General features: G+C 43.5%; 1 protein-coding gene across 5 annotated transcripts in view; it reads left to right on the forward strand.

Moving 5' to 3' along the window:
* Window positions 1-24180, forward strand: part of LOC120065325 (neurofascin-like) — a 101892-nt gene extending 77712 nt beyond the window's left edge. The window contains exons 25-30 of one of the 5 annotated variants that reach the window (XM_039016227.1): window positions 108-236; window positions 3065-3211; window positions 4377-4508; window positions 9216-9285; window positions 17022-17036; window positions 19793-24180. In XM_039016227.1, the coding sequence (XP_038872155.1) occupies window positions 108-236; window positions 3065-3211; window positions 4377-4508; window positions 9216-9285; window positions 17022-17036; window positions 19793-20021 (722 nt within the window). In that variant the 3' untranslated portion in view covers window positions 20022-24180. The remainder of the gene's footprint in view (window positions 1-107; window positions 237-3064; window positions 3212-4376; window positions 4509-9215; window positions 9286-17021; window positions 17037-19792) is intronic. The other 4 variants (XM_039016228.1, XM_039016230.1, XM_039016231.1 and 1 more) reach the window with 4 other exon arrangements.
* The last annotated feature ends 647 nt before the right edge of the window (window positions 24181-24827 follow it).

A 24827-nucleotide genomic window follows, 5' to 3' on the forward strand; every position in this document is an offset into this window, starting at 1 on the left:
CCTAGAACCATTGTGTGATTGCAACCCTGCGTGTGTGGCTGTTGTAACACGCCCTTCTCTGCTCCACCTTGCCCTTGACCCCGCCCTGACCCCACCCTGCCCTCTAGTAGGCATGGCTCCTGGGAGGGTGATCTGGAACCTGACGGTGAAGCCTAACAGTAACTACGCTAACGTCAGCTGGAACCACAACTTCCCGACCGGCAGCAGCGAGTTCCAGCTAGAGTTCACACTGGACAGTAAGATCCACACCCAGTTTGTGTCAGAGCTTAGGCTGGACAATAAGAAAATACCCAGAGTTTGTGTCAGCTCTTAGGCTGGACAATAAGAAAAGACCCAGAGTTTGTGTCAGCTCTTAGGCTGGACAATAAGAAAAGACCCAGAGTTTGTGTCAAAACTTCTGGATGGTAAGAAAATAACCAGAGTTTGTGCCATTGCAACAGTCAAACTAAATCAAGCCCAGCTCAAGTATTTGAAAGGATTTTACATATGTATTTAACCCAAGTCTATCGTATCAAAACTACAGTTCAAAACCCATCCTAGGAAGAAATGTCAATAGTGAAGTCAGTTTTCAGACAGTCTATCTCTGCAGAGATACTAGGCTTTCTGAAAGGAACTGTGAGGCAATCCTGGGGCAAAGACATATACCAAACTGACTTTATTAAAGAAATCCAGTCCAATTTATGACATTTCTCTAGTAGAGAAATTAGGCTTTTATTTGGAGGTGAGTCATGCAACATTCTCATTTCTATTCATAAAACTCCCAGGGAATTTCTGAGGGGAAACTCTAAACTCTCATTTCATTTTGCTTCAGCAGAGCTGAGTTCAATTGCCTATATAAGTCAGATTATGATCTGTATAGCTGTAGATAGAGTGAAATATATAATATATTCTGTGGCATTTCCATTTAAATAATGACTGTTATTTTATAGCACCCCCAGTTTTTATTGTACTTTGATTGGAGGTTTTGAGTTTCTGTTTTCTTAAAAAATCCCTTTGTTCAATTTGCCTTTCATTGTGCCCGTGTTCATTTTCTCTCTCCGGTTCGAACAGAAGTTCCTTTCAGAAAGTATTTTGTGAGGCTGAGGGAGAAATTAAGAGAGATCTTAGTCAGTACTTTGAAAGAGGAAATAGTGAAAGGAAAGAGCTAGAGAGAGAAACCCAGGGATGGGGTGATGTTCTCACACAACTATGAAGAACTTGTCCTTATAACTGTATATTATTTATCAGTTCTTATAACTGTATATTATTTATAAGTTCTTATAACTGTATATTATTTATCAGCATTTTCAAATTATATCAATGACATAGTTATAATGCACAAAATACCAAACTCTCTCCCTATCTCTACTGTTATGTGAGATGAGATAAAGAGAGAGAGAGAGAGAAACCCATCTAGAATTATGTTTTATTTTACTAGGGGGAAATACACTGTTTAATGAAAAACATTCCTTAAAGATATGCTACTTACTACAGTATACTGATGGTACAGTGATGTCAGTATATGTGTGTGTTCAATCATCCTAAGTGAAAAGAGAAGATGTTAGGGTGATGTTCACAGGAGCTGAGCGTGTGCACACATTGATCTGTTTCCCACTGTATCAATGACATAGTTCTAACACACAAGATACCTAACGCTCTCCCTCTTTCCTGCTCTTTGTCCATTTCTCTCTTTGGAAATGTATCTTTGTATTGTTCATACGCATAGTGTATTATGATGTCCTAACTCCCCATACTGTGCAGTGTGCATACTTCATGGCTACTACCCAGTATCATGCTGCTGCTTCACCTGTCTGGCTGGCTGTCTGTATGGCTGGCTGGGTGCCTGTCTGTGTGTCTGTCTGGCTGGCTGTGTGTCTGTCTGGCTGGCTGTATGATTGGTTGTGTGGCTTGTTTTCTATTGACTGTTTAGAGTAAGAGTGAGGGGGAGGGAGGATGTTGTCTTTATTCACACACGCACATTTTACATGGGCATTTTAGTCATTAGCTTCAGCTTCATGTTTTAATGGTTGTAAGGAATGTGTTTTTATATTAGTCAGACATTCTTCCCACTGATTGATTTTCGCAGTGCTTCAGGTCTGTTTGTTGCCTAGTCAAGGTTGCATTTTGTTTCATATGATTTGGTTTAGTTGCTTCAGAGGCTGCAGTGGATGTACTCAGCTTTGGAATGATTTTGGTTGATTGCTGTATGATGATTGCTATATGAGGATGTCACCCTTTCAGGGGATCAAAGGTCATGTCATAGCATGGTGCACGATGTCACCAGTTTGCATGCTCCACCAGCCCACGCCCACAGCTTGGTGATGTGATAAGAGGCACATCTTTCCATTGGAAAGATGCCGCGTTTCGTTTTCACCATTGGTGTGTTTCTTTTTATTGAGATGAGTGGAGGACTATGGGTAATTGAGACACAGTGCTTCTCTACCCTCCCGCCTTTTGCTATTCCAGAATACAGAGTGTTCCATAATGGTCAATTTAAATTCCACCAGTCAGGGTAATACAACCAACTTACTGCTGCCAATTCAGCGGGAGTTTAGTTTCGTAAAACTTTGATGTCCACTGTATTATAGTAGCCTGAAGGAACACCTGCTCTCTAGCTCTACCTCTTTTCTCCCGCTCCACAAAAAGTCCCCTTTTAGATTAGATTTTTCAGGAGAATTATCCCCAGGAGAAAAATGTGGTTTCACTTCCACTGAGAAGAAAATGAACCAAAAATAATCCTCTAAAAGCCATATTTAAAAAGCTTTCTTAAAGAGCTGCGGCTCTTCTATTCACTTTCACTCTCTAGTAATTTTATTAACATAGCCGTATACATGACATTGGTTTACAGATGTAGCTATTCATTTCAACGAGGTTGTTAATGAGTGGTGGATGTTGGAGGGAGGGTGTGTGTGTGCTGCATTGGGTCAGTCTCAATTTACTCCAGTGGCCCACCATCTCATAGGGGGAGAAACAGTCCCACCCATGTCGCATCACTACGTGGTACCCGTCCTATTTACTGTGTTACCATAGTAGCCTGGCCACGCCCAACGACATAGTATGATTGGCTCCTCTCTTGTGTTCCAAGGCAATGGCAGTGTGTCAAGCGTACCAGTGAACCAGCCGCCCATTAAGCTGGCGGGGCTGATCGAAGGGGCCAAGTACCGCCTGAGGGTGTACTCCAATGAATACCACAGCATCTCCAGCAATGTTGTCACCTTTGAGACCAGTGCAGGTGAGCCTCCACCTGCCAGGTGAGGAGGGATGGTACATGACCAGATCAGGTCATGTCAGATAGCCTGGGGGCCAGTCTGTCTGCATTAGCCCAGTCTAGGAGACTATAGCAGGCTAATGCAGAGACATGACAGCACCCAGGCTACAGAGACCCCATGGATACCCCAGTTCCCTAACAATGAGGTCTGTTGGGTCAGATCAGATCACAAGGCTAGGAGTTGCTATAGCTCCAAGGAGTTGGTATTGAAGTGAAGTTATTCAACTGTAGTGTAGAGAGACTGTTTTGTTTCTGTTCTTTAGAATTGGTAGTTCTGAACATCGTGGAATATCGATTTAGCTGTTTGTGATGTCTTGATTTTCCATAGGAGTGTATTCCATGTGGTAAGAATAATCCAATGAAATGTAATGTGTGATAGGCTCATGAGTAAACAAGTCATATACAATGGATCTGATACTTTGACCTGTACTTTACTTTTCTATCTTTGCTTTGTTCTGAGCAAATTTACTTTGACAATGTCACACTTCTCTGGCACTGGCAGAGCTGTTACTTGGTTAGTAATTATAAGCTATTAATGTCGTTTTTTCCCCCTATTTATGCCTGCATTATGTTACAGAAGTGTTTCCCGACCTGTAATAAAGTAGCTTCATGTGGTTGGCTTATTTTACAGTTAGAAGACTGGTGTCAAATAACAATACTTTTTTTGTGGTTGGTTGCTTTGAAAATTTGCTGTGCATGATTTTTTGTTCCTTCTGCTAAAGTACCTAGGTTTTGTGTTCAAATTGACCCAACTCAAATGGTAGAGTTGCATATTCTGCTTTGGTTTGTAATGCAAAATACACCTTTTCTCTTCTAATTTGATTGTGAAGGTGTGGGGAAATGAAGATGAATAATTTGTTCTACAGATAGATTTACTGGGATACCATCTAGAGTTATAGCTCTATGTTGAGGGAATACTAGAATGCTGTGATGATGGTTTGGGTTGTCATACATTGTGTACTTGGTGTATCTTGATTTGAGCATCCTTGGATGAGGACAGATTGTCGGATGTATTTCCAGTGACTCATTTGGGGCAAAACAGACTTTTATTATTTTTCTCCCTCTCTCTGTGTGTCTCATCTCTCCCGTCTGTGTGTGTGTGTGTGTCAATGTTTTTGCCTGCTGACAGCCTACATTAAAGACCAGGTGGACATTGCTACCCAGGGCTGGTTTATCGGCCTGATGTGTGCCATCGCTCTCATCATCCTCATCCTCCTCATCGTCTGCTTCATCAAGAGGAGTCGCGGAGGCAAATATCCAGGTAAGGGTTAAAGGCCCGGTGCAGTCAAAAATATGATTTCCTGTGTTTTATACACTGAACAAAAATATAAATGAAACATGGAAAGTGTTGGTACCATGTTTAATGAGCGGAAATAAACTCAACAAAAAAAGTCCCTTTTTCAGGACCCTGTCTTTCAAAGATATTTAGAAAAATCCAAATGATCATTGTAAAAGGTTTAACACTGTTTCCCATGCTTGTTCAATGAACCATAAACAATTAATGAACATGCACCTGTGAAACGGCCGTTAAGACACTAACAGCTTACAGACGGTAGGCAATTATGGTCACAGTTATGAAAACTTAGGACACTAAAGAGACCTTTCTACTGACTCTGAAAAACACCAAAATATAGATGCCCAGGGGCCCTGCTAATCTTCGTGAACATGCCTTAGGCATGCTGCAAGGAGGCATGAGGACTGCAGATTCCTCATGAAGACTGCAGATAAATTGCAATGTCCTTACTGTGAGACGCCTAAGACAGCGCTACAGGGAGACAGGACGGACAGCTGATTGTCCTCGCAGTGGCAGACCACGTGTAACAACACCTGCACAGGATCAGTACATCCGAACATCACACCTGCGGGACAGGTACAGGATGGCAACAACAACTGTGTCGTGACGTTGGCCTGTTGGGGAGGTTTATGACCCCCATAAATACCTTTCCCCTTTTCTCTCTCTCTACTCTATAGAGTTGACTCTTGTAAAGCCTTTGTAACATAGAGAGTCTGGTAACATCGAAAGGGGGGAAACGGAACCATATTTCGGTAATCCAAACAGTTGAAAATATGCGTTTGTACTTAATGAATATGATCTCAGATCAGTTGTTGTCTGAGACATTACTACTAATGCCAGGATGACATAAATTCTATCTTGGAAAGTCGACATATTCTAGTTATCAGATTAACATGGAATTGTTGTGCAATTTAAATGTTTAAATATGAAACTATTTGTGAAAAGATTAAATGTAATTTTAGCTTCTTAAATGAGAGAATGGTTTGTCATAGAGAAACTCTGCTCACTCAGAGGCCCCGCCCAAGTGAACAGACTTTGGTTGGAAACTATGAAACACGCCCTTCTTTCACCACTATATAAACCCGTTGACGAAAATTCAACTTTCTGTTCCGAGCACGTGAGGACGACGGTCCTACGTTAAAAGGGCTCAGATAATAACCTAACGAAATTAGCATCGTGTTCAATGTGAAGGTGCCGATCAACAGGCCGAAAGGATGCTTTTCGACTATACCAGCCAGAATATAGCACGAGCTTAAAAGTATGGCAACTTGGTATGAACTTTGAACTCTTATTCACTCCAGAAGGGATACCTCCTAGCCGTTGAGTTAGCAGCAGCCGCTGTAAACGTGGGCTAGGAAAGGTTGGACGACGTATCCAGTCTAACACACACAAAGATACTAAAACATATCCAGTTTACCACCAGAGACATTCTTCAGGGGACGAGATCCCTGCTGGGCAACCTGGCCTTCCATCTACGACCAACCTTTTCAAGAGCAGCTCAGAGTAAATATTCCTTGCATTTTCATTTTCCAAATGGGCGGTTATTTAGAATGCATAAGATACTGTATTTACGATAGCATAGCTGCCTATGGCCCGATAGAAACACAAACTATTTTTTGTTCGTCAGTCTTCCCGCTCTTTCATTCAAAACCAAACCCCCTTTCTTTGTGTAACCAGCCGTCATATCTGTTCCGTGTTTTCTTTTATGACATAATTTGTAATCAATGTATAATCCATTCTGTGTAGATGTAATTCTGTGTGATTATTTGGGTATTTAGTAAATAAATAATTAATCTAAATGTTGTATTGCTGATTCAACTTGTTAGCCAGGGTTTGTGAAGATAATTTACAACTTTCAGATGAGACTGAATAAAGTGACGATTAAATATTGACTGCTACTGATGTAAAAGATTACTAGGTCTTTAAGAATTTATTCGGAAGATAACAGCTCTATAAACATTATTTTGTGGTGCCCTGACTTTCTAGTTAATTACATTTACCTGATTAGCTTAATCAGGTAATATTAATTACAGAGAAATTATTTTATAGAATAGCATGTCATATCACTTAATCCGGCATAGCCAAAGACACGACAACTGCCTGAGTTACACCAGGAACGCACAATCCCTCCATCAGTGCTCAGACTGTCCACAATTGGCTGAGAGAGGCTAGACTGAGGGCTTGTAGGCCTGTTGTAAGGCAGGTCCTCCCCAGACATCACCGACAACAACGTCACCTATGGGCACAAACCCCACGGTCGCTGGACCAGACAGGACTGGCAAAAAGTGCTCTTCAATTACGAGTCGCGGTTTTGTCTCACCAGGGGGGATGGTCGGATTCGCGTTTATCGTCGAAGGAATGAGCGTTACAACGAGGCCTGTACTCTGGAGCGGGATCAATTTGGAGGTGGAGGGTCTGTCATGGTCTGGGGCGGTGTGTCACAGCATCATCGGACTGAGCTTGTTGTCATTGCAAGCAATCTCAATACTGTGCGTTACAGAGAAGACATCCTCCTCCCTCATGTGGTACCCTTCCTGCAGATTCATCCTGACATGACCCTCCAGCATGACAATGCCACCAGCCATACTGCTTGTTCTGTGCGTGATTTCCTGCAAGACAGGAATGTCAGTGTTCTGCCATGGCAGCGAAGAGCCCGGATCTCAAACCCATTGAGCCCGTCTGGGACCTGTTGGATCGGAGGGTGAGGGCTAGGGCCATTCCCCCCAGAAATGTTTGGGAACTTGCAGGTGCCTTGGTGGAAGAGTGGGGTGACATCTCACAGCAAGAACTGGCAAATCTGGTGCAGTCCATGAGGAGGAGATGCACTGCAGTACCTAATGTAGCTGATGGCCACACCAGATACTGACTGTTACTTTCAATTTTGACCCTCCTTTGTTCAGGGACACATTGTTCCATTTCTGTTAGTCACATGTCTGTGGAACTTGTTCAGGTTGTCTCAGTTGTTGAATCTTGTTATGTTCATAAAAATATTTACACATGTTAAGTTTGCTGAAAATAAACGCAGTTGACAGTGAAAGGACATTTATTTTTTTGCTGAGTTTAAAAGATACCAGAAATTTTCCATACGCACAAAAAGCTTATTTCTCTCAAATTTGGTGTGCAAATGTGTTTACATCCCTGTTAGTGAGCATATCTCCTTTGCCGAGATAATCCATCCACCTGACAGGTGTGGCATATCAAGAAGCTGATTAAACAGCATGATCATCACACAGGTGCACCTTGTGCTGGGGACTCTAAAAGGCCACAGATACAGTTTTGAGACATCTAAGTTTTGTCACACAACACAATGCCACAGATGTCTCAAGTTTTGATGGAGCGTGGAATTGGCATGCTGACTGCAGGAATGTCCACCAGAGCTGTTGCCAGAGAATTTACTGTTCATTTCTCTACTATAAGCCCCCTCTAATGTCGTTTTAGGTAATTTGGCAGTACGTCCAACCGGCTTCACAACTGCAAACCACGTGTAACCACGCCAGCCCAGGACCTCCACATCTTCTTCACATGCGGATTTGTCTGAGACCAGCCACTCGGACAGCTGATGAAACTGTGGGTTTGCACAACTGAAGAATTTCAGCACAAACTGTCAGAAACCATCTCAGGGAAGCTCATCTGCGTACTTGTCATCCTCACCAGGGTCTTGACCTGACTGCAGTTCGACGTCGTAACCGACTTCAGTGGGCAAATGCTCACCTTCGATGACCACTGGCATGCTGGAGAAGTGTGCTCTTCATGGATGAATCCCGGTTTCAACTGTACCGGGCAGATGGCAGACCGTGACGAGATCCTGAGGCCCATTGTCGTGCCATTCATCCGCTGTCATCACCTCATGTTTCAGCATGATAATGCACGTCCCCATGTCACAATGATCTGTACACAATTCCTGGCAGCTGAAAATGTCCCAGTTCTTCCATGGCCTGCATACTCACCAGACATGTCACCCATTGAGCATGTTTGGGATGCTCTGAGTCGACGTGTACGACAGCGTGTTCCAGTTCCCGCCAATATCCAGCAACTTTGCACAGCCATTAAAGAGGAGTGGGACAACATATCACAGGCCACAATCAACAGCCTGATCAACTCTATGTGAAGGAGATGTGTCGCGCTGCATGAGCCAAGTGGTGGTCATACCAAATACTGACTGGTTTTCTGATCCACGCCCCTCCCTTATCTTTGTAGGTATCTGTGAAAATCAGATGCAGATCTGTATTCCCAGTCATGTAATGCATTTGTTTCAATTGACTGATTTCATTATATGAACTGTAAATTTGCTAAGAAGCAATTATTTTCATTTTTGACCATTTCAATTGAAATCAATCATAGTAAGGTCCTTAATTGTTAGCCAAAAATGATTTGATATTGAGATAAAAATGGCTGCATTGGACCTTTAACACAAGATGGTCCAGTATCCAAATAAGCGTTAACACAGGGGGATCAAATCAAATCTAGTAACTAGTGACCATGTAAGGGTATACTAGACAGGGTCAAGTATTAGGTTAAGGGTTAACACATTGAGGGCGTTTGGGAGCAAGAAAAGATGGTGGGGGTTGAAATACCCAGGTAGGGGTTAGAACGAGGGCCAGTGTCCAGTTAAGTCACAAGATGGTGGCATGTTCAGTATAATCATGTACCTCTATTTGTTTTATCACTCTTCAGTGCGAGATAAAAAAGATCTCCCTCTGGAGGGAGTGGATCAGAAGGGAGAGGATGGATCATTTGACTACCAGTAAGTATTTCTCTTGAATATTATATATCTCTGGCCTACACATCTCTGGAACAATTTTGTGTGTCGCCGTTGCCAGTCAGTGAATGATCTATATATGCAGAGTTTCTATTGCAAAACATTAGTAATCATGGCTAGATATGACTGTGTATCATCCAGGATTATACAAAGGAGGATGTAGTAGGCCTGTGTCTTGTTTGCTTTCTTATGGAAGTGTCATTGTGATTATCATGTGTGGTATTCAGGCTTAGGATCATGTTTAGTAGTGTTTATCTGCAACTATTTAGGCATCAGGAATGAGGGACAGGGACTATTACTTTGGCCTTGTAATATTTGGGAATGCTATTAAGACGATCGAGACAGGAGCTACAGTAAACTATGTCTTAGGTCTGGTAATGCATGTTTTCAGTATATATTTGTTAGTTAGTGATTGTCTTTTGCTCATTCCAGGTCTCACTGATCTCCAGTCATTCTTCTCTGTGGGGAATGAGAATCTTTCCATCTTTACTGTTTAATTAACCCTCTAACTTAACTGTTAAATCAGCACTAACACACTCCAACCGATTACTCACTCTAATCATCGTGGTCCTACTTTATATTGAAATGGTGCTAAAAACCAGTGTCCTTACATGGTACAGTAGTTACATAGGCAGACACATTGTACTTTATGTACACGCTTAAAAGTTTAGCAACTGTTTCCATGATGATTATCATATTAGCCTCAGCAGGTAATCTTTAGAACTTCAGAAGAAGAGGACGGAAGCATCGTATTAGTGGAAACCAAGACTGTTCTCAGGGCAAGCCTGGTGTAGCTAGATATGTTCGAGTCACGTCGGGGATGCTAACCTGACACATTAATTCTCCTAACCTGACACGTTAATTCTCCTAACCTGACACGTTAATTCTCCTAACCTGACACGTTAATTCTCCCAACCTGACACGTTAATTCTCCTAACCTGACACGTTATTTCTCCTAACCTGACACGTTAATTCTCCTAACCTGACACGTTATTTCTCCTAACCTGACACGTTAATTCTCCTAACCTGACACGTTAATTCTCCTAACCTGACACGTTAATTCTCCTAACCTGACACGTTAATTCTCCTAACCTGACACGTTATTTCTCATAACCTGACACGTTAATTCTCCTAACCTGACACGTTAATTCTCCTAACCTGACACGTTAATTCTCCTAATCTGACACGTTAATTCTCCTAACCTGGCATGGTAATTCTCCTAACCTGACACGTTAATTCTCCTAACCTGACACGTTAATTCTCCTAACCTGACACGGTAATTCTCCTAACCTGACACGTTAATTCTCCTAACCTGACACGGTAATTCTCCTAACCTGACACGGTAATTCTCCTAACCTGACACGTTAATTCTCCTAACCTGACACGGTAATTCTCCTAACTTGACACGTTAATTCTCCTAACCTGACACGGTAATTCTCCTAACCTGACACGTTAATTCTCCTAACCTGACACGGTAATTCTCCTAACCTGACACGTTAATTCTCCTAACCTGACACGGTAATTCTCCTAACCTGCTACAAAAAGTCAGTAATGCTAGTTAAAACTGGCAGACTTGCCATGAGAATAGTCTTGGTTTCCACTAATGCGATACAGCAAGATGAAGTGCCCCTGTACTCTGTCCCCTATAACCCCACACAATCAGTAACCCAAACCCCTAATTATTCTTATAAGCCACAAATGAAACATGGCACCTTAATTTACCCAGACCAGTTACAATGGATTTTTTTTAAATTAAGAAATATTTAACCTTTATTTAACTAGGCAAGTCAGTTAAGAACAAATTATTATTTACAATGACGACCTACCCCGGCCAAACCCTAACCCGGAAGATGCTGGGCCAATTGTACGCCGCCCTATGGGATTAGGAATGTATATTTAGAGTAATTTGAAGAGATTTTATTCATTTTGCGTTTGGCTGTCAAAAGCATTCCGACCATGAAGGAAATAATTTGAACAGTGTTGTTTTAGGTGCTTATTCTGCTTGACAGTGCTGTGGTTTTAAAGTGTTAATGTAAAGTGAGATGTTCAAAGGTGTTATCAACAATTATCACATATGTGTGAGCAGTGTCCATATGTGTGAGCACTGTCCATATGTGTGAGCAGTGTCCATATGTGTGAGCAGTGTCCATATGTGTGAGCAGTGTCCATATGTGTGAGCAGTGTCCATACGTGTGAGCAGTGTCCATATGTGTGAGCAGTGTCCATATGTGTGAGCAGTGTCCATATGTGTGAGGCATGTCCACAATGAAAATCTAAGCAAGTCTGCTCTCGTCTCTAATCAATGTTTATTAATATTACCCTCTTTCCTACAGTGAAGGTCATTGCTAAACTCACAATCTGACACACTCAATAGCACTGGGACTAATCATTCTGTCTACCCAACTCACACATTGTGTATGTGCGTGTGTGTCTGGGCATTTCTTTGTGTGTGTGTTTTTGTGTGTGTGTTTTTTTGTGTACGTGTAATTGTGTGCGTGAGTCTGTGTGAGTGTGTGTGAGTTTGTGCGTCCGTGCGTACGTGCATGTGTGTGTGTGTAGTCTCTGGCTCTCATACGCTTGTGTGTCACCTGGAGGATGTATCTCCTTCCTTCCCTCTCTCTCTTTTCCCTCTCTCCTATCTATCTCCTCCCTCTCTTCTCCATGCTGAAATGGTCGTCTGTCCCTGACAGGAATGAAAATGAGAACGAAAAGGAGAACAGGTACTTTGGTTTCGGCACGGCATCCACCTCCCGGCCTGCGCATGTCAGAGACAGATACTGAACTCCCCTTCAGACTGAGGGCTTGGGGGTGAGATTGGGGGATGAGGAGGCGAGGGCTTGGGGGTGAGATTGGGGGATGAGGAAACGAGGGCTTGGGGTGAGATGGGGGGATGAGGAAGCGAGGGCATGGGGGTGAGATAGAGGGGATGAGGAAGCGAGGGCATGGGGGTGAGATGGGGGGATGAGGAAGCGAGGGCATGGGGGTGAGATAGAGGGGATGAAGAAGCGAGGGCATGGGGGTGAGATAGAGGGGATGAGGAAGCGAGGGCATGGGGGTGAGATGGGGGGATGAGGAAGCGAGGGCATGGGGTGAGATAGAGGGGATGAGGAAGCGAGGGCATGGGGGTGAGATGGGGGGATGAGGAAGCGAGGGCTTGGGGTGAGATAGAGGGGATGAGGAAGCGAGGGCATGGGGGTGAGATGGGGGGGATGAGGAAGCGAGGGCTTGGTGGTGAGATGGGGGGATGAGGAAGCGAGGGCATGGGGGTGAGATAGAGGGGATGAGGACACGAGGGCATGGGGGTGAGATAGAGGGGATGAGGAAGCGAGGGCATGGGGGTGAGATAGAGGGGATGAGGAAGCGAGGGCATGGGGGTGAGATAGAGGGGATGAGGAAGCGAGGGCTTGGGGTGAGATGGGGGGATGAGGAAGCGAGGGCATGGGGGTGAGATGGGGGGGATGAAGATGCGAGGGCTTGGGGTGAGATAGAGGGAATGAGGAAGCGAGGGCTTGGGGGTGAGATGGGGGGATGAGGAAGCGAGGGCATGGGGGTGAGATGGGGGGGATGAGGAAGCGAGGGCATGGGGGTGAGATGGGGGGGATGAGGAAGCGAGGGCATGGGGGTGAGATAGAGTGGATGAGGAAGCGAGGGCATGGGGGTGAGATGGGGGGATGAGGAAGCGAGGGCATGGGGGTGAGATGGGGGGGATGAGGAAGCGAGGGCATGGGGGTGAGATGGGGGGATGAGGAAGCGAGGGAATGGGGGTGAGATGGGGGGGATGAGGAAGCGAGGGCATGGGGGTGAGATGGGGGGATGAGGAAGCGAGGGCATGGGGGTGAGATGGGGGGGTGAAGATGCGAGGGCTTGGGGTGAGATAGAGGGGATGAGGAAGCAAGGGCATGGGGGTGAGATGGGGGGGATGAGGAAGCGAGGGCATGGGGGTGAGATGGGGGGATGAGGAAGCGAGGGCATGGGGTGAGATAGAGGGGATGAGGAAGCGAGGGCATGGGGGTGAGATAGAGGGGATGAGGAAGCGAGGGCTTGGGGTGAGATGGGGGGATGAGGAAGCGAGGGTTTGGGGGTGAGATGGGGGGATGAAGATGCGAGGGCATGGGGGTGAGATGGGGGGGATGAGGAAGCGAGGGCATGGGGTGAGATGGGGGGATGAGGAAGCGAGGGCATGGGGGTGAGATGGGGGGGTGAGGAAGCGAGGGCTTGGGGGTGAGATGGGGGGATGAAGATGCGAGGGCATGGGGGTGAGATGGGGGGGATGAGGAAGCAAGGGCATGGGGGTGAGATGGGGGGATGAGGAAGCGAGGGCTTGGGGGTGAGATGGGGGGATGAGGAAGCGAGGGCTTGGGGGTGAGATGGGGGGATGAAGATGCGAGTGCATGGGGGTGAGATGGGGGGGATGAGGAAGCGAGGGCATGGGGGTGAGATGGGGGGATGAGGAAGCGAGGGCATGGGGGTGAGATAGAGGGGATGATGAAGCGAGGGCATGGGGGTGAGATGGGGGGGATGAGGAAGCGAGGGCATGGGGGTGAGATGGGGGGATGAGGAAGCGAGGGCATGGGGGTGAGATGGGGGGGTGAAGATGCGAGGGCTTGGGGTGAGATAGAGGGGATGAGGAAGTGAGGGCATGGGGGTGAGATGGGGGGGATGAGGAAGCGAGGGCATGGGGGTTAGATGGGGGGATGAGGAAGCGAGGGCATGGGGGTGAGATGGGGGGGTGAAGATGCGAGGGCTTGGGGTGAGATAGAGGGGATGAGGAAGCGAGGGCATGGGGGTGAGATGGGGGGGATGAGGAAGCGAGGGCATGGGGGTGAGATGGGGGGATGAGGAAGCGAGGGCATGGGGTGAGATGGGGGGGATGAGGAAGCGAGGGCTTGGGGGTGAGATTGCTGGATGTGGACCGAGGCAGTGACTGTGATGCTTGATCATGGTCTATGAACTACTTCACCCTCCTCCCTTTGCACTACTGTTTCTGGGGTAGAATGGGGAGATTGGGTGTGGGGAGGGTCAAGGTGGGCATGGTACACCAGACAATCAGAGATATCGGTTCCCGGGGGTGTAAAACATGTGATCAGGGCAAAGCTGAGACTCTCTGGGTAGTGTGAAAACACAGAGAGAAGTGAGAAGAGTGTTGTTTCTACACACAGCTAGAACTCCCGTCAAGGCACTTCACCAATCTGTAGCTAATCGCAAAAACATATATCAAATGTTGCTTACTCTTTTGGTCTATAGTCTACTTCCATAAAATGTAGTACATCTGGGTCAACTATCCCTTCAATGCAGATTAGTAAATAGGACAATCCTACTTTAGGACTAAGCCATGTTACAGATGTAGGATATTTATTTGATCACCCTGTTGCAATGCAGGACATTTTAAACGTGTAGTGTATTTGAAGTTTAAAAAGGCTTCTAAAGTTTGTAATTTCCACTTTGAAATGTCAAACTTGATTTTCCCTTATGAAAAATGTATCAACCCCTACAAAAATGTTCATTAATTATAATCAACTATATAATTCACATTACTGTTGCTGCAGAATTATTTTCCTGCTGTAACAAACTGGCTCTAATTGAGATCCAACATCAGTATGCTTCACCAGACTACAATCATAAACACTAGAGCTAAACCTAGCCCAAAGCTATGCATTAACCTTGGTTTAGCCTTGAGGCTAAGGTCATCAATTGACCTGGCTATCTTTGGCCTGGCCATGGCTGTGTTCCACACCTGCTACCTGTGTCCCACACCTGCTCCCTCACAAGCAGAACAACAGCCATTTCAATAGGCAGAATATCTTAAGCCCAGGGCTGTTCTGGACCTGTTCAATACAGGCCTCTGGTGGAGAGTTGTCTTGGCAGGGACCTATCCTATCCATGGGTGGTTCAGGGTTAAGAGCAGCGGGTGTTCAATATGGGGAAATAGACGCTAATCACAGCTGTGGTTTAAGCATCGCCTCAGGCTCATGATATTAGAGTGAGAAAAGCGTATTAGTGTTCAAGGCTCAGCTGGTGTTCAAACAGTGAGCCAAGGCTCCGCACTGTGAAATCCTCTTCTCATTACCAGTGCAGGATATCACAGAGTTAGAAAAGCAGCTTTTCTGAAAGTGTCAATTTAATCAGGTAATAAACTGTCAGGTAAATAAATCAAGGTGATTTGCAGATTAGGGGAGGGAGATCGAGAGAGAGAGAGTATGAGGAGGCAGGAAGGTCTTATCTCTCCCCAGAGAGACGTCAAGTGTTTCAAGGATCAGGTAGGTGATGTAATGATCGTGAAACTGATCGTGAACACTCTGAGAGGTCCTGAACCCGTTTGTCTCTGTCGAGGGCTTGATCGTGTTTTTCCCCCCTTAAGGTTAATTGCTTTGTTTTTCTTCCGACAGCTGACATTTAACAGGCAGCAACCACCAGGTGCAGAGGTGAAGGCTGAGGACGGAAATCAATTTGGCTGAAATGAGGGAGGTAGGGAGGTTTGAGAGAGGGTGTAGAGTAGATGTAGTGAGGGTTTAGGGAGGGAAGTCTTCCGTTCGAGTTTGACGCCCTTGAGGAACCGATTTGGGGAATAAGCAACAGCGAGCCTTTTGTATGGAGATGACATATCAACACCACTATGTTCTTTCCTTGTTCCTTCCTACATGACCTAGTCATCGATGATGATCAGCACTGCTGCTCACATCCATCTCTGCATGTTTTTTCTGTCCATGTTTCGGTCAAGTAGACCTCAGCTTTCAAAAGACATTGATAAAATTAACATGCAGGGGTAAACGTATGTGCTGGAGTAATTTTCATCATTGATGATGTCTGGTCCCTGTGTATAGCATAAGCTGAATGATTTGGCAGTTCTGTCTCTGCATGTATTGGACTCTATGGCAGGGGTGGCCAACCCTGATCCAGGAACAGCGCAGTGAGTGCAAGATTTTGTTCCAGCCCAGCTGTAACACAATTGATTTAACATTCTATGGTTCTAGGTTAAATACCATGATTAGTTGATTGTTTCAAGCTGGCCTGGAACAAAATCCTGCACATACTGCAGCTTTTCAGGACTATGGCCACCCTGGTCTATTCCAGTTTGACTCTCTGTGGTGCTATAAACTCACCTGTTAGAGGTCCTTTCTATGCCAATTGAGCCTTGAGCCTCCTTCAGCGCCATGCATCTTTTCATTTATCCCTCCAAAGATGATTTTGTTTTCAGTTGAAGAAGGTTCAAGCTGCACGTAACACCATGGACCAGACCTAGCCCTGCAATAGACTAGTGTCCTGTCCAGGTATACTTGTACATCAAGCTGCCTCACGCTACAGAAACAGGAGATATGCTCTTGCTCCTATGAGCTGTTCTGGGTCGCATGCACCAAGGCTCGTGCAAGGCAACTTTCACATAAAGCCTGATTCTAGGGCTTATTGGTGCCCTGTGATTATTGTTGTTTTTTATGGGTTTTTGTTTGTTTGATGTCACAGTAGTAGTATGGTGCAACTATGTGTGGGCACCCAACTGTTTTTGACCCACTAGTAAATATAATTTTAGGCCGTTGTCACTCAGGTATATTAGCAACCCACACACATGCGCACACATATTCTATATCAAATGTTCAGTCTGTGTTTAAAAAGTATGTGTCTGTTCAGTGTGTTTTTAGCCATCTCTGTTTTTTGTTCTTCCTCACCTTACGTCTTTTTCCTTTGTCTTTCTGTTCTGGTTTCTGTTCCCATTGGTCCAAATCAAGTTGTTCCCTCAAAAGGTATGACAGGAGTCTATCCCGCACAGTGCATACCACAACCAGAATAACCTTGAAATAATATGCATTATTTACTTTTTAAGACCGCTCAGAATTCTTGCATTGGGTTTTAATCGATTAATATCTAATCACACACATAATCACCTTTGCCAACCTGCTGAAGTGGCTAAACATTGACTATTGAATCAACATCTTTCCTCCAACATATGCTCAAGGCTTAACCAACTAAAATCCTCCTTTCATTTCCATGATATTGATGCAGAGGTGGAAAGTAACAAACAACTGATGTTGACATTTACGCAATTGATTTCTCTAGTCCAATTGTTATGTTAATTGGGCTGCATAAGATTTGTCTTTATAGAACAATGCTGAAATATCAAAGATCAAGAGCAGTTTGTTTTGAAAGTCATGTCAGACACTGCAGCTTATTTTAGGAGAATAAAGTCTTCCCAGTTACTTTTTCCACCTTTGCTCCTCTCTCAAAAGTTAATCTAATCAGATAATTGAATCATTCTACACTCTCATTCTAAAGACATTTTAAAGTCGAAGAATGCTTGAACTTTTATACCCTTTGTAAACCCTCTGCTCACTAAAATTTCTCGAGCGATAAGGTCAACAAACAAAAGCTGGCAAACCCGCGACTAAAGCCGAGATTTTTAAACAACTTTGCCACTCTGGTAGATTTATTCAATTACACATAGAGAAATAATAGGCTCATAATTAAGATGTAATACTTCCCTCTTGAGTGGATTTAGAGGTATGAACAATAGTTACGTATTTACCAGCTGCTATGCTAATCTCCTTATAATTGGAAACATTTTAATCAAGGTTGTCATTTTCCATGCCTGTATAATGCCAAAGTCTACATACGGTATTGTATGACAGTGAACTCAATGTTCTCACACTCCTGATCAATCCTTCTCTCAGTATATTAATCGATTAAAACATAAAAAACATCTCCTGCGCAGTTATCCAGTTTCTTCTCATGTATTTCACTCTCGCTCTTTTCTTTGGTCTACTTCTTCTCTAGAGTCTCTCTCTCTCTCGTACTTTTATCAGGCACCTGATTCCTCTTTTCCTTCCTTGATTTTAGTCTCTCTCTCTCTCTCTCTCTCTCTCTCTCTCCCTCTCTCTCTCTCTCTCTCTCTCTCTCTCTCTCTCTCTCTCTCTCTCTCTCCCTCTCTCTCTCTCTCTCTCTCTCTCTCTCTCTCTCTCTCTCTCTCTCTCTCTCTCTCTCTCTCTCGTAACACCTGATAGAGTATCTGGTCTGTTTGAGTTCAGAGGTTTGATTGTGGGTTGACTTGTTGATACTTCGGTATGGTTGCCTTGGTAATTCTCGGTTGATGACCTTGTGTGCCCCGTTGGCTTGGTGAGCCATGCTTTCAGGTAATCTCTGTCAGATGATATGGCCATGTAGTGTGTCTACTAACTGGCCAGCCATACATTACCACACTAGTACTTCACAGAAGAAAATATGTGAACACGGTCTGGTTTGTAGATCCTCTCTACAATGAAGAAAATATGTCAACACGGTCTGGTTTGTAGATCCTCTCTACAATGAAGAAAATATGTCAACACGGTCTGGTTTGTAGATCCTCTCTACAATGAAGAAAATATGTCAACACGGTCTGGTTTGTAGATCCTCTCTACAATGAAGAAAATATGTCAACACGGTCTGGTTTGTAGATCCTCTCTACAATGAAGAAAATATGTCAACACGGTCTGGTTTGTAGATCCTCTCTACAATGAAGAAAATATGTCAACACGGTCTGGTTTGTAGATCCTCTCTACAATGAAGAAAATATGTCAACACGGTCTGGTTTGTAGATCCTCTCTACAATGAAGAAAATATGTCAACACGGTCTGGTTTGTAGATCCTCTCTACAATGAAGAAAATATGTCAACACGGTCTGGTTTGTAGATCCTCTCTACAATGAAGAGAAATAGACAACACCTCTAAATACGATGGAAAAACTGTTGAATAGCTAAACTTCATTATTTTCTGTTCCCTCTGCTCTGGTAATGCCTTTCTGCTGTTTGCTATCTGGCTGTTGTAAGAGTCTAGAGAGCTAATGCTGGTTGATAGCCCCTGATCCCTTCTGCATGACAATTCTCTCCCCCTACTGCAGAGGTAGAAGACATAGGGACATGTTCTGAACTGAGATACGCACACCTACTATAACTTGGGCTTTCACACAAATACACTAACACCTGCAACGCTCAGACTTTTGTGTGAGTTTGAGCTTTATGCACAGATCTCAGATCAGAACATAGCCCAGACTGAGCAGCATGTGTATGATAATGCATTGGTTTGAGCATTTAAGGCCAGTATACAGCTTCCCCAAAGACAAAGGGGCTCTGTAGCAGTTCTTCTAGACTACAATATTTACTGCAGGGCTTTTTATATTTTAGCAAGCTTATATTATTGCACTCAGGTTGACCATTGCCCGTGTTTTTATGTCATAGCTAAAGGCAAGTATCGATGTTGTTCCAAAATGAGTTTGTGAAAGTGCTTGTGTTCCAGTCTGCACTGAATGACCTCAGCTACAGTCTGTACTGTAAAAGAGACGAAAGTGGAAAACTACAGAATCAACACTTCTCTTGTTGACAGTTGTTCCCTTCCACAGTTTTCTTCTTACCCCTAACTACTCTCCTCTCTCTCCCCTAACCTTTGGGACGGTAAGGACTCGCCTGCGTTGATGACCGTGTCGATGACATCACAGGCGGAATCTAACCTTTGACCTCTTGACCCTTTGCAGCAGCGACGAGGACAACAAGCCTCTGCAGGGCAGCCAGAACTCTCTGGATGGCGGTGTGAAGGAGAGTGACGACAGCCTGGTGGACTATGGTGAGGGAGGGGATGGCCAGTTCAACGAGGACGGCTCCTTCATCGGCCAGTACACTGTCAAAAAGGACAAGGACGAGACGGAAGGCAACGAGAGTTCCGAGGCCACCTCACCCGTCAACGCCATCTACTCGCTGGCATAGTCCCCCTGCCCGGCCTGGCCTGGGGATCTGAGGAACTCCCCCTGGCGGTCGGAGGGTGATATTACCACCACTAATACTACCACCACACACACACACATACGCAAACACACACACATATGAATATAAGTGTATTAATATATTAAACACATATACACATGTAAACACACACAGCACCTGCCTGGAGACTGTTTGACCTCTTAGAGCGGAGGGAGAAACCATTCCTCTGAGAATTAAGGCGGTGTGAATGGAATGAAGTTGAAGTTACTGTGAGCCAAGCCCTGACGTTTGGCTATTGACGTTCTATATCGAAATGGCTTGCCAAGGCGAAGTTTGGGAATCTTCAACAGTACCAGTTTCTCTATGCTCCTCCTTCTGCCCCTCACACAGAGTGAGTGTGCCTAACGAGCAAGCCTCAGTTGTAGAGGACTAGGAGGAAATGCCGAGGTTTTCAACCATTTTGTGTGGCTCTAGAGCTTTCTTTGTTTTCAACGTACTCAGCTGTCCCCCCAAACCCCTCTCTTTCTCCCCACACACATCCTCACGCCCCCCTGTGTCTTTACCGAGCGTCCCTAGGGAAGGAGACACAGACACTCGTCCTGTGAGCATATCAGCTACGGACCACCAACATAGCAGGATGTTGGCAGATATGTTTATCACATTGATATTTCCACAGAGAGAGATGGTTTTTTGTTCTCAATTGATACAGCAGATGAGTCATTTGAATATATGAATGCTGTAAACAGTGCTAGCTCACCTTCTAGTTCGCTGCAAAACTATGCATTACCACCACCTCATGTTTTTGTGTAAAGTCTGGTTATTAATTCAATTGTTTATTTTTCAGTGTCGACTTACAGGTTTAAAGAAGAATAACCTGCTTAATGAAATTCTATCGTTCCCTTGCCTTCCCGCTGTGGTAAATGTACCTATGATTCACCTCTAAACTCAAGTCGTGTGGAGATATTAAAAACGGCCACAGTTATAGCAATGCTATTCCTGCCTCAAGCTTTTTTTATAGTACAAGCCACTACTATGTCAGTTATAAATTACATTAAAAAATATATTTTATTTTCAAGCATGGTAGTACTTTAGTGCAAGAGACCTAGACCAAGTAGCTTGGAGAGGAGGTTTTACCTGCTTTGCTGTTTGTACATCTCTATGGCGACTGGCACTCCGAGGATGTGACTCACTTCCTGTTTACTTCATGGTTAGCATGGCTGTGATCCTTAGGCTTGATCGGCACCCCTTTTGTATGCTTCTTTTATAACAGTTGTTAGAGGCAGGCTGAATCTGCAAAGGCAGGACTTCTCAACCCTTCAGAACTTATTTAGAATCCTAATTGACTGTTGAACAACTCAAAATAAAACCAAAACATATTTTATGTCTTTGAATATAGGTTACAGACAACTCTGTGAAGGTATTGAACATTGAACATCCCTGCAAATTCTGCCTGGCCCTAGTCATCATTGACATGTAGCCATTATGTCAAGGAAGTGTGAAGAAGTTGGGGTGCACCAATACAGTAGTGGACCGTTATTTTACCAAAGATACTGATACAGTGGTGGGCTGCCATTTTACCACCGATACTGATACAGTGGTGAACCGCCATTTTACCATTTGATCTTTTCATTAGTAGAACTCACTAATGAGTCTTCCTTGATGTTTCACCTCTTAAAGTGGCAGAAAGCCACAGAAAGTTCACCCATATTTTCAACTTTTTACAACGGCACTACTATAGTCTTTCATGTTAAATCAAATAGATCTTATGGCAATTAGCTAACGGACGTCACATTGTATTTCAGGTGTGTATTTCATATTTTAATTGATTACATTATGTTTATAGTATTCATTAATATATTAGTAATTCACTTATTAATTGTTGAATACACATTTTTGACCAACTGACTTGATGGTCTCACATCAGAACCAACTCAGAACCCACGATAAAGAACTTTACTGAATTTGATATTGTAAAAAAATTGCCGTATGACATGTTTTGTGGCGAAGGGTATTTCTGCTGTAAACTAGCAACATTCACTGTATGTCACCATTAAAGAGGTTGTGTTGATCTAGTCATTGTGCTGCTCTTCATGTTGACTATTCATGTTATATTACTGTTAGTATTCCATGTTGGTATTATCATTTATTTAATATACATTTCACATAATACAGGAATGTAACATTGCATTTGTCATAGTGTAGCTATAGGTACACGTACTGTAGGTCCTGAAAAAAATATGTCTTTGTAAATATCCATGAGGAAAACAAAGAATCACACATCTGTATCCACCAAGCAAATGTACCTGGTGCATCTCATGATTGGGACTCAAAATGACTTCATCAATGTTGTCCCGAAGAACTTGCTTTGAAATGTTAATAGATGGCTTGTGCCGTCTCTCTGTCGGTAACTTTTCTGATCATCACTAATTCAAAAGAAACAGTTGAGAATAAACAGTATATTGTGGAACAGGTATACAGTAGGCCTAGTCAGCCCCTTTATGGTGTAAATTAAAGTGCTCATGAAATGTATCATTGTAGCATTCTCTGCACACATGTTCAAAGCATATTAAAAAAAGGCATTTGCAGAGTTACCAAATAGCCAATTTCCCCCTATTTTGTTTGTTTTTGTATTAAGGCAAACCCGGACTTTCTCAAGGCTGCACAGACTCATCATGCCTTTCACCAACATGCCTGCTGCTCCACCCCTCCTGGTGACAGCCCAGTAACTGGTGGCCGTTTTGAAAGCGATACATTTGGTCCAGTGCTTCACTCCTTCAAAGAGATGTCTTTTGTCCTGCCTTCATCCTCACCTAAGTCTTAAAAGAAAGAATATACTGTATGTCCACCAACAGCCTCTGTGAACTGGTCTTCTTTAAACCTCCTTCTTTCTCCAGCTTCTCAAAGCAATATCCGCATAGAATTTTGACCCATTTGTTTTTCATGTTGTTGCTTTGTGATCAAGTTCACCATGACCTCTGGGTACAGTTGCCTACCATCTACAGACACCTGATCACTGTATAAACATGAGGAAACAGGAGACCAGGAGTGCTGGCAGAGACACAACACAGTGCCCTTCCTGTTGCTATATGCTGTTCTAAACAAAGCAAGACTAAGCGCACAGAGAGACAGTCCACTCTCAAACCTTCAACAAACCTTAAAGACTGCTGAATCACGGAATGTTCGATGACGGATTTAGAGCTTCTAGTTCAGAACTTTAGCCTTGATCTCACCGTTGTTTGTGTTCGGGTCACGATACTGTACAAGCTCTTTTCCTTGACAGCATTTGTCCTTTCCCTGTGTGGATTCTAAAGGGGGAATTAGTAAACTGGCTAGAAAACACTAAAAAGAGAATGATGCATATTTGCTGATACACAGTGCTTTCTTATGTCTTATTGTTTGTTTGTGCACGATGTTTGGAGGTGCATACAGATGTAGGATCTTAATTTGATCACCCTGCTGCAGGAGAACTTTACTGCAATGCAGGACATTTTAAACTTGGAGTGTATTTGATGTTTAAAAAGGCTTCTGAAGAAATGTTAACATTTCAGACTTGATTTTCTCATTATGAATACTGTACCAACCCCTACACAAATGTCCATTAATTATAATCCACATAATAATTCAAATTTCCTGTTGCTGCAGGAATATTTTTCTGTTATAGCAATCTGGCTCAAATTAAGTTCCTACATCTGTATGCGGTAGTGTGTCTTCTCATTCTGTTTGTAATGTTTACATCGTCTAGACACCGCTCCTCCCCTACAATAGCAAATCAACTAACAAGGGGTTACAGAAATGTAAGAGTGTCTTTGTATTTTCACAGCTTTGAGTTCAGTTTATTTGTGATTCTGCAAAACTGGGATTTTATCCGTACAATGAGACACACATAACAATTATAAAATTGGAGCTTGGATTATTATAATTGTTCATATTTTTGTTATGTGTAATTATTTTAGTAAATTTGAATTTCTCTGTTTACTTTTACAAGTGTATCAAAGCAGCTTCCCAGTCTTGCTTCTACTCGCGAAATAACATATTTTGTAAGGTACATCTAATCAACAGTAAAATGGCATATTAATATATTCACCATGTATGCGTGTATGATGAGATGTTGCAACTTCTGCTAGAGACGCCTTCTTTATAGTAAAGCTATCTCTTTCTCTAACTTCTGACTTCTCTCTTTCTATTGTTTTTATTATATTAGGCTGCTGTTCTGTCTGTGACAATACTACTGGTACTATTCAGTCACTTCCTGGAGCATGGAACACTTAGAAATCCAGAAAACGAATAGCAATATATTTCCTGAGTATACATTTTAAACATATTAAAAACAATATTTTTGTACAAATTCCTTTTTGGAGGTTGCGTTGAGTATTTGTAATAAAACGTATTGACTGAAATTCACTCAATGTCTACTGACTATATGTGTGATTTGATCAATAGCATACGTTTTATTACAAATACTCAACGCAACCTCCAAAAGGAATAAGTGCAAATACTGTATACTGAACAAAAATATAAACACAACATGTAAAGTATTGGTCCCATGTTTCATGAGCTCAAATAAAAGCTCAGAAATCCCAGGAATTTTTCATATTCACAAAAAGCTTTTCTCTCTAATTTTGGGATCACATTTGTTTACGTCTCTGTTAGTGAGCATTTCTCCTTTGCTAAAATAATCCATCCACCTAACAGGTGTGGCATATCAAGAAGCTGATTAAACAGCATTATCATTACACAGGTGCACCTTGTGCTGGGGACAATAAAAGGCCACTCTAAAATGTGCAGTTTTGTCACACAACACAATGCCGC

The sequence above is a fragment of the Salvelinus namaycush genome, chromosome 20 (genome assembly GCF_016432855.1).
Source record: "Salvelinus namaycush isolate Seneca chromosome 20, SaNama_1.0, whole genome shotgun sequence".
NCBI classification, from domain to species: Eukaryota; Metazoa; Chordata; class Actinopteri; order Salmoniformes; family Salmonidae; genus Salvelinus; species Salvelinus namaycush.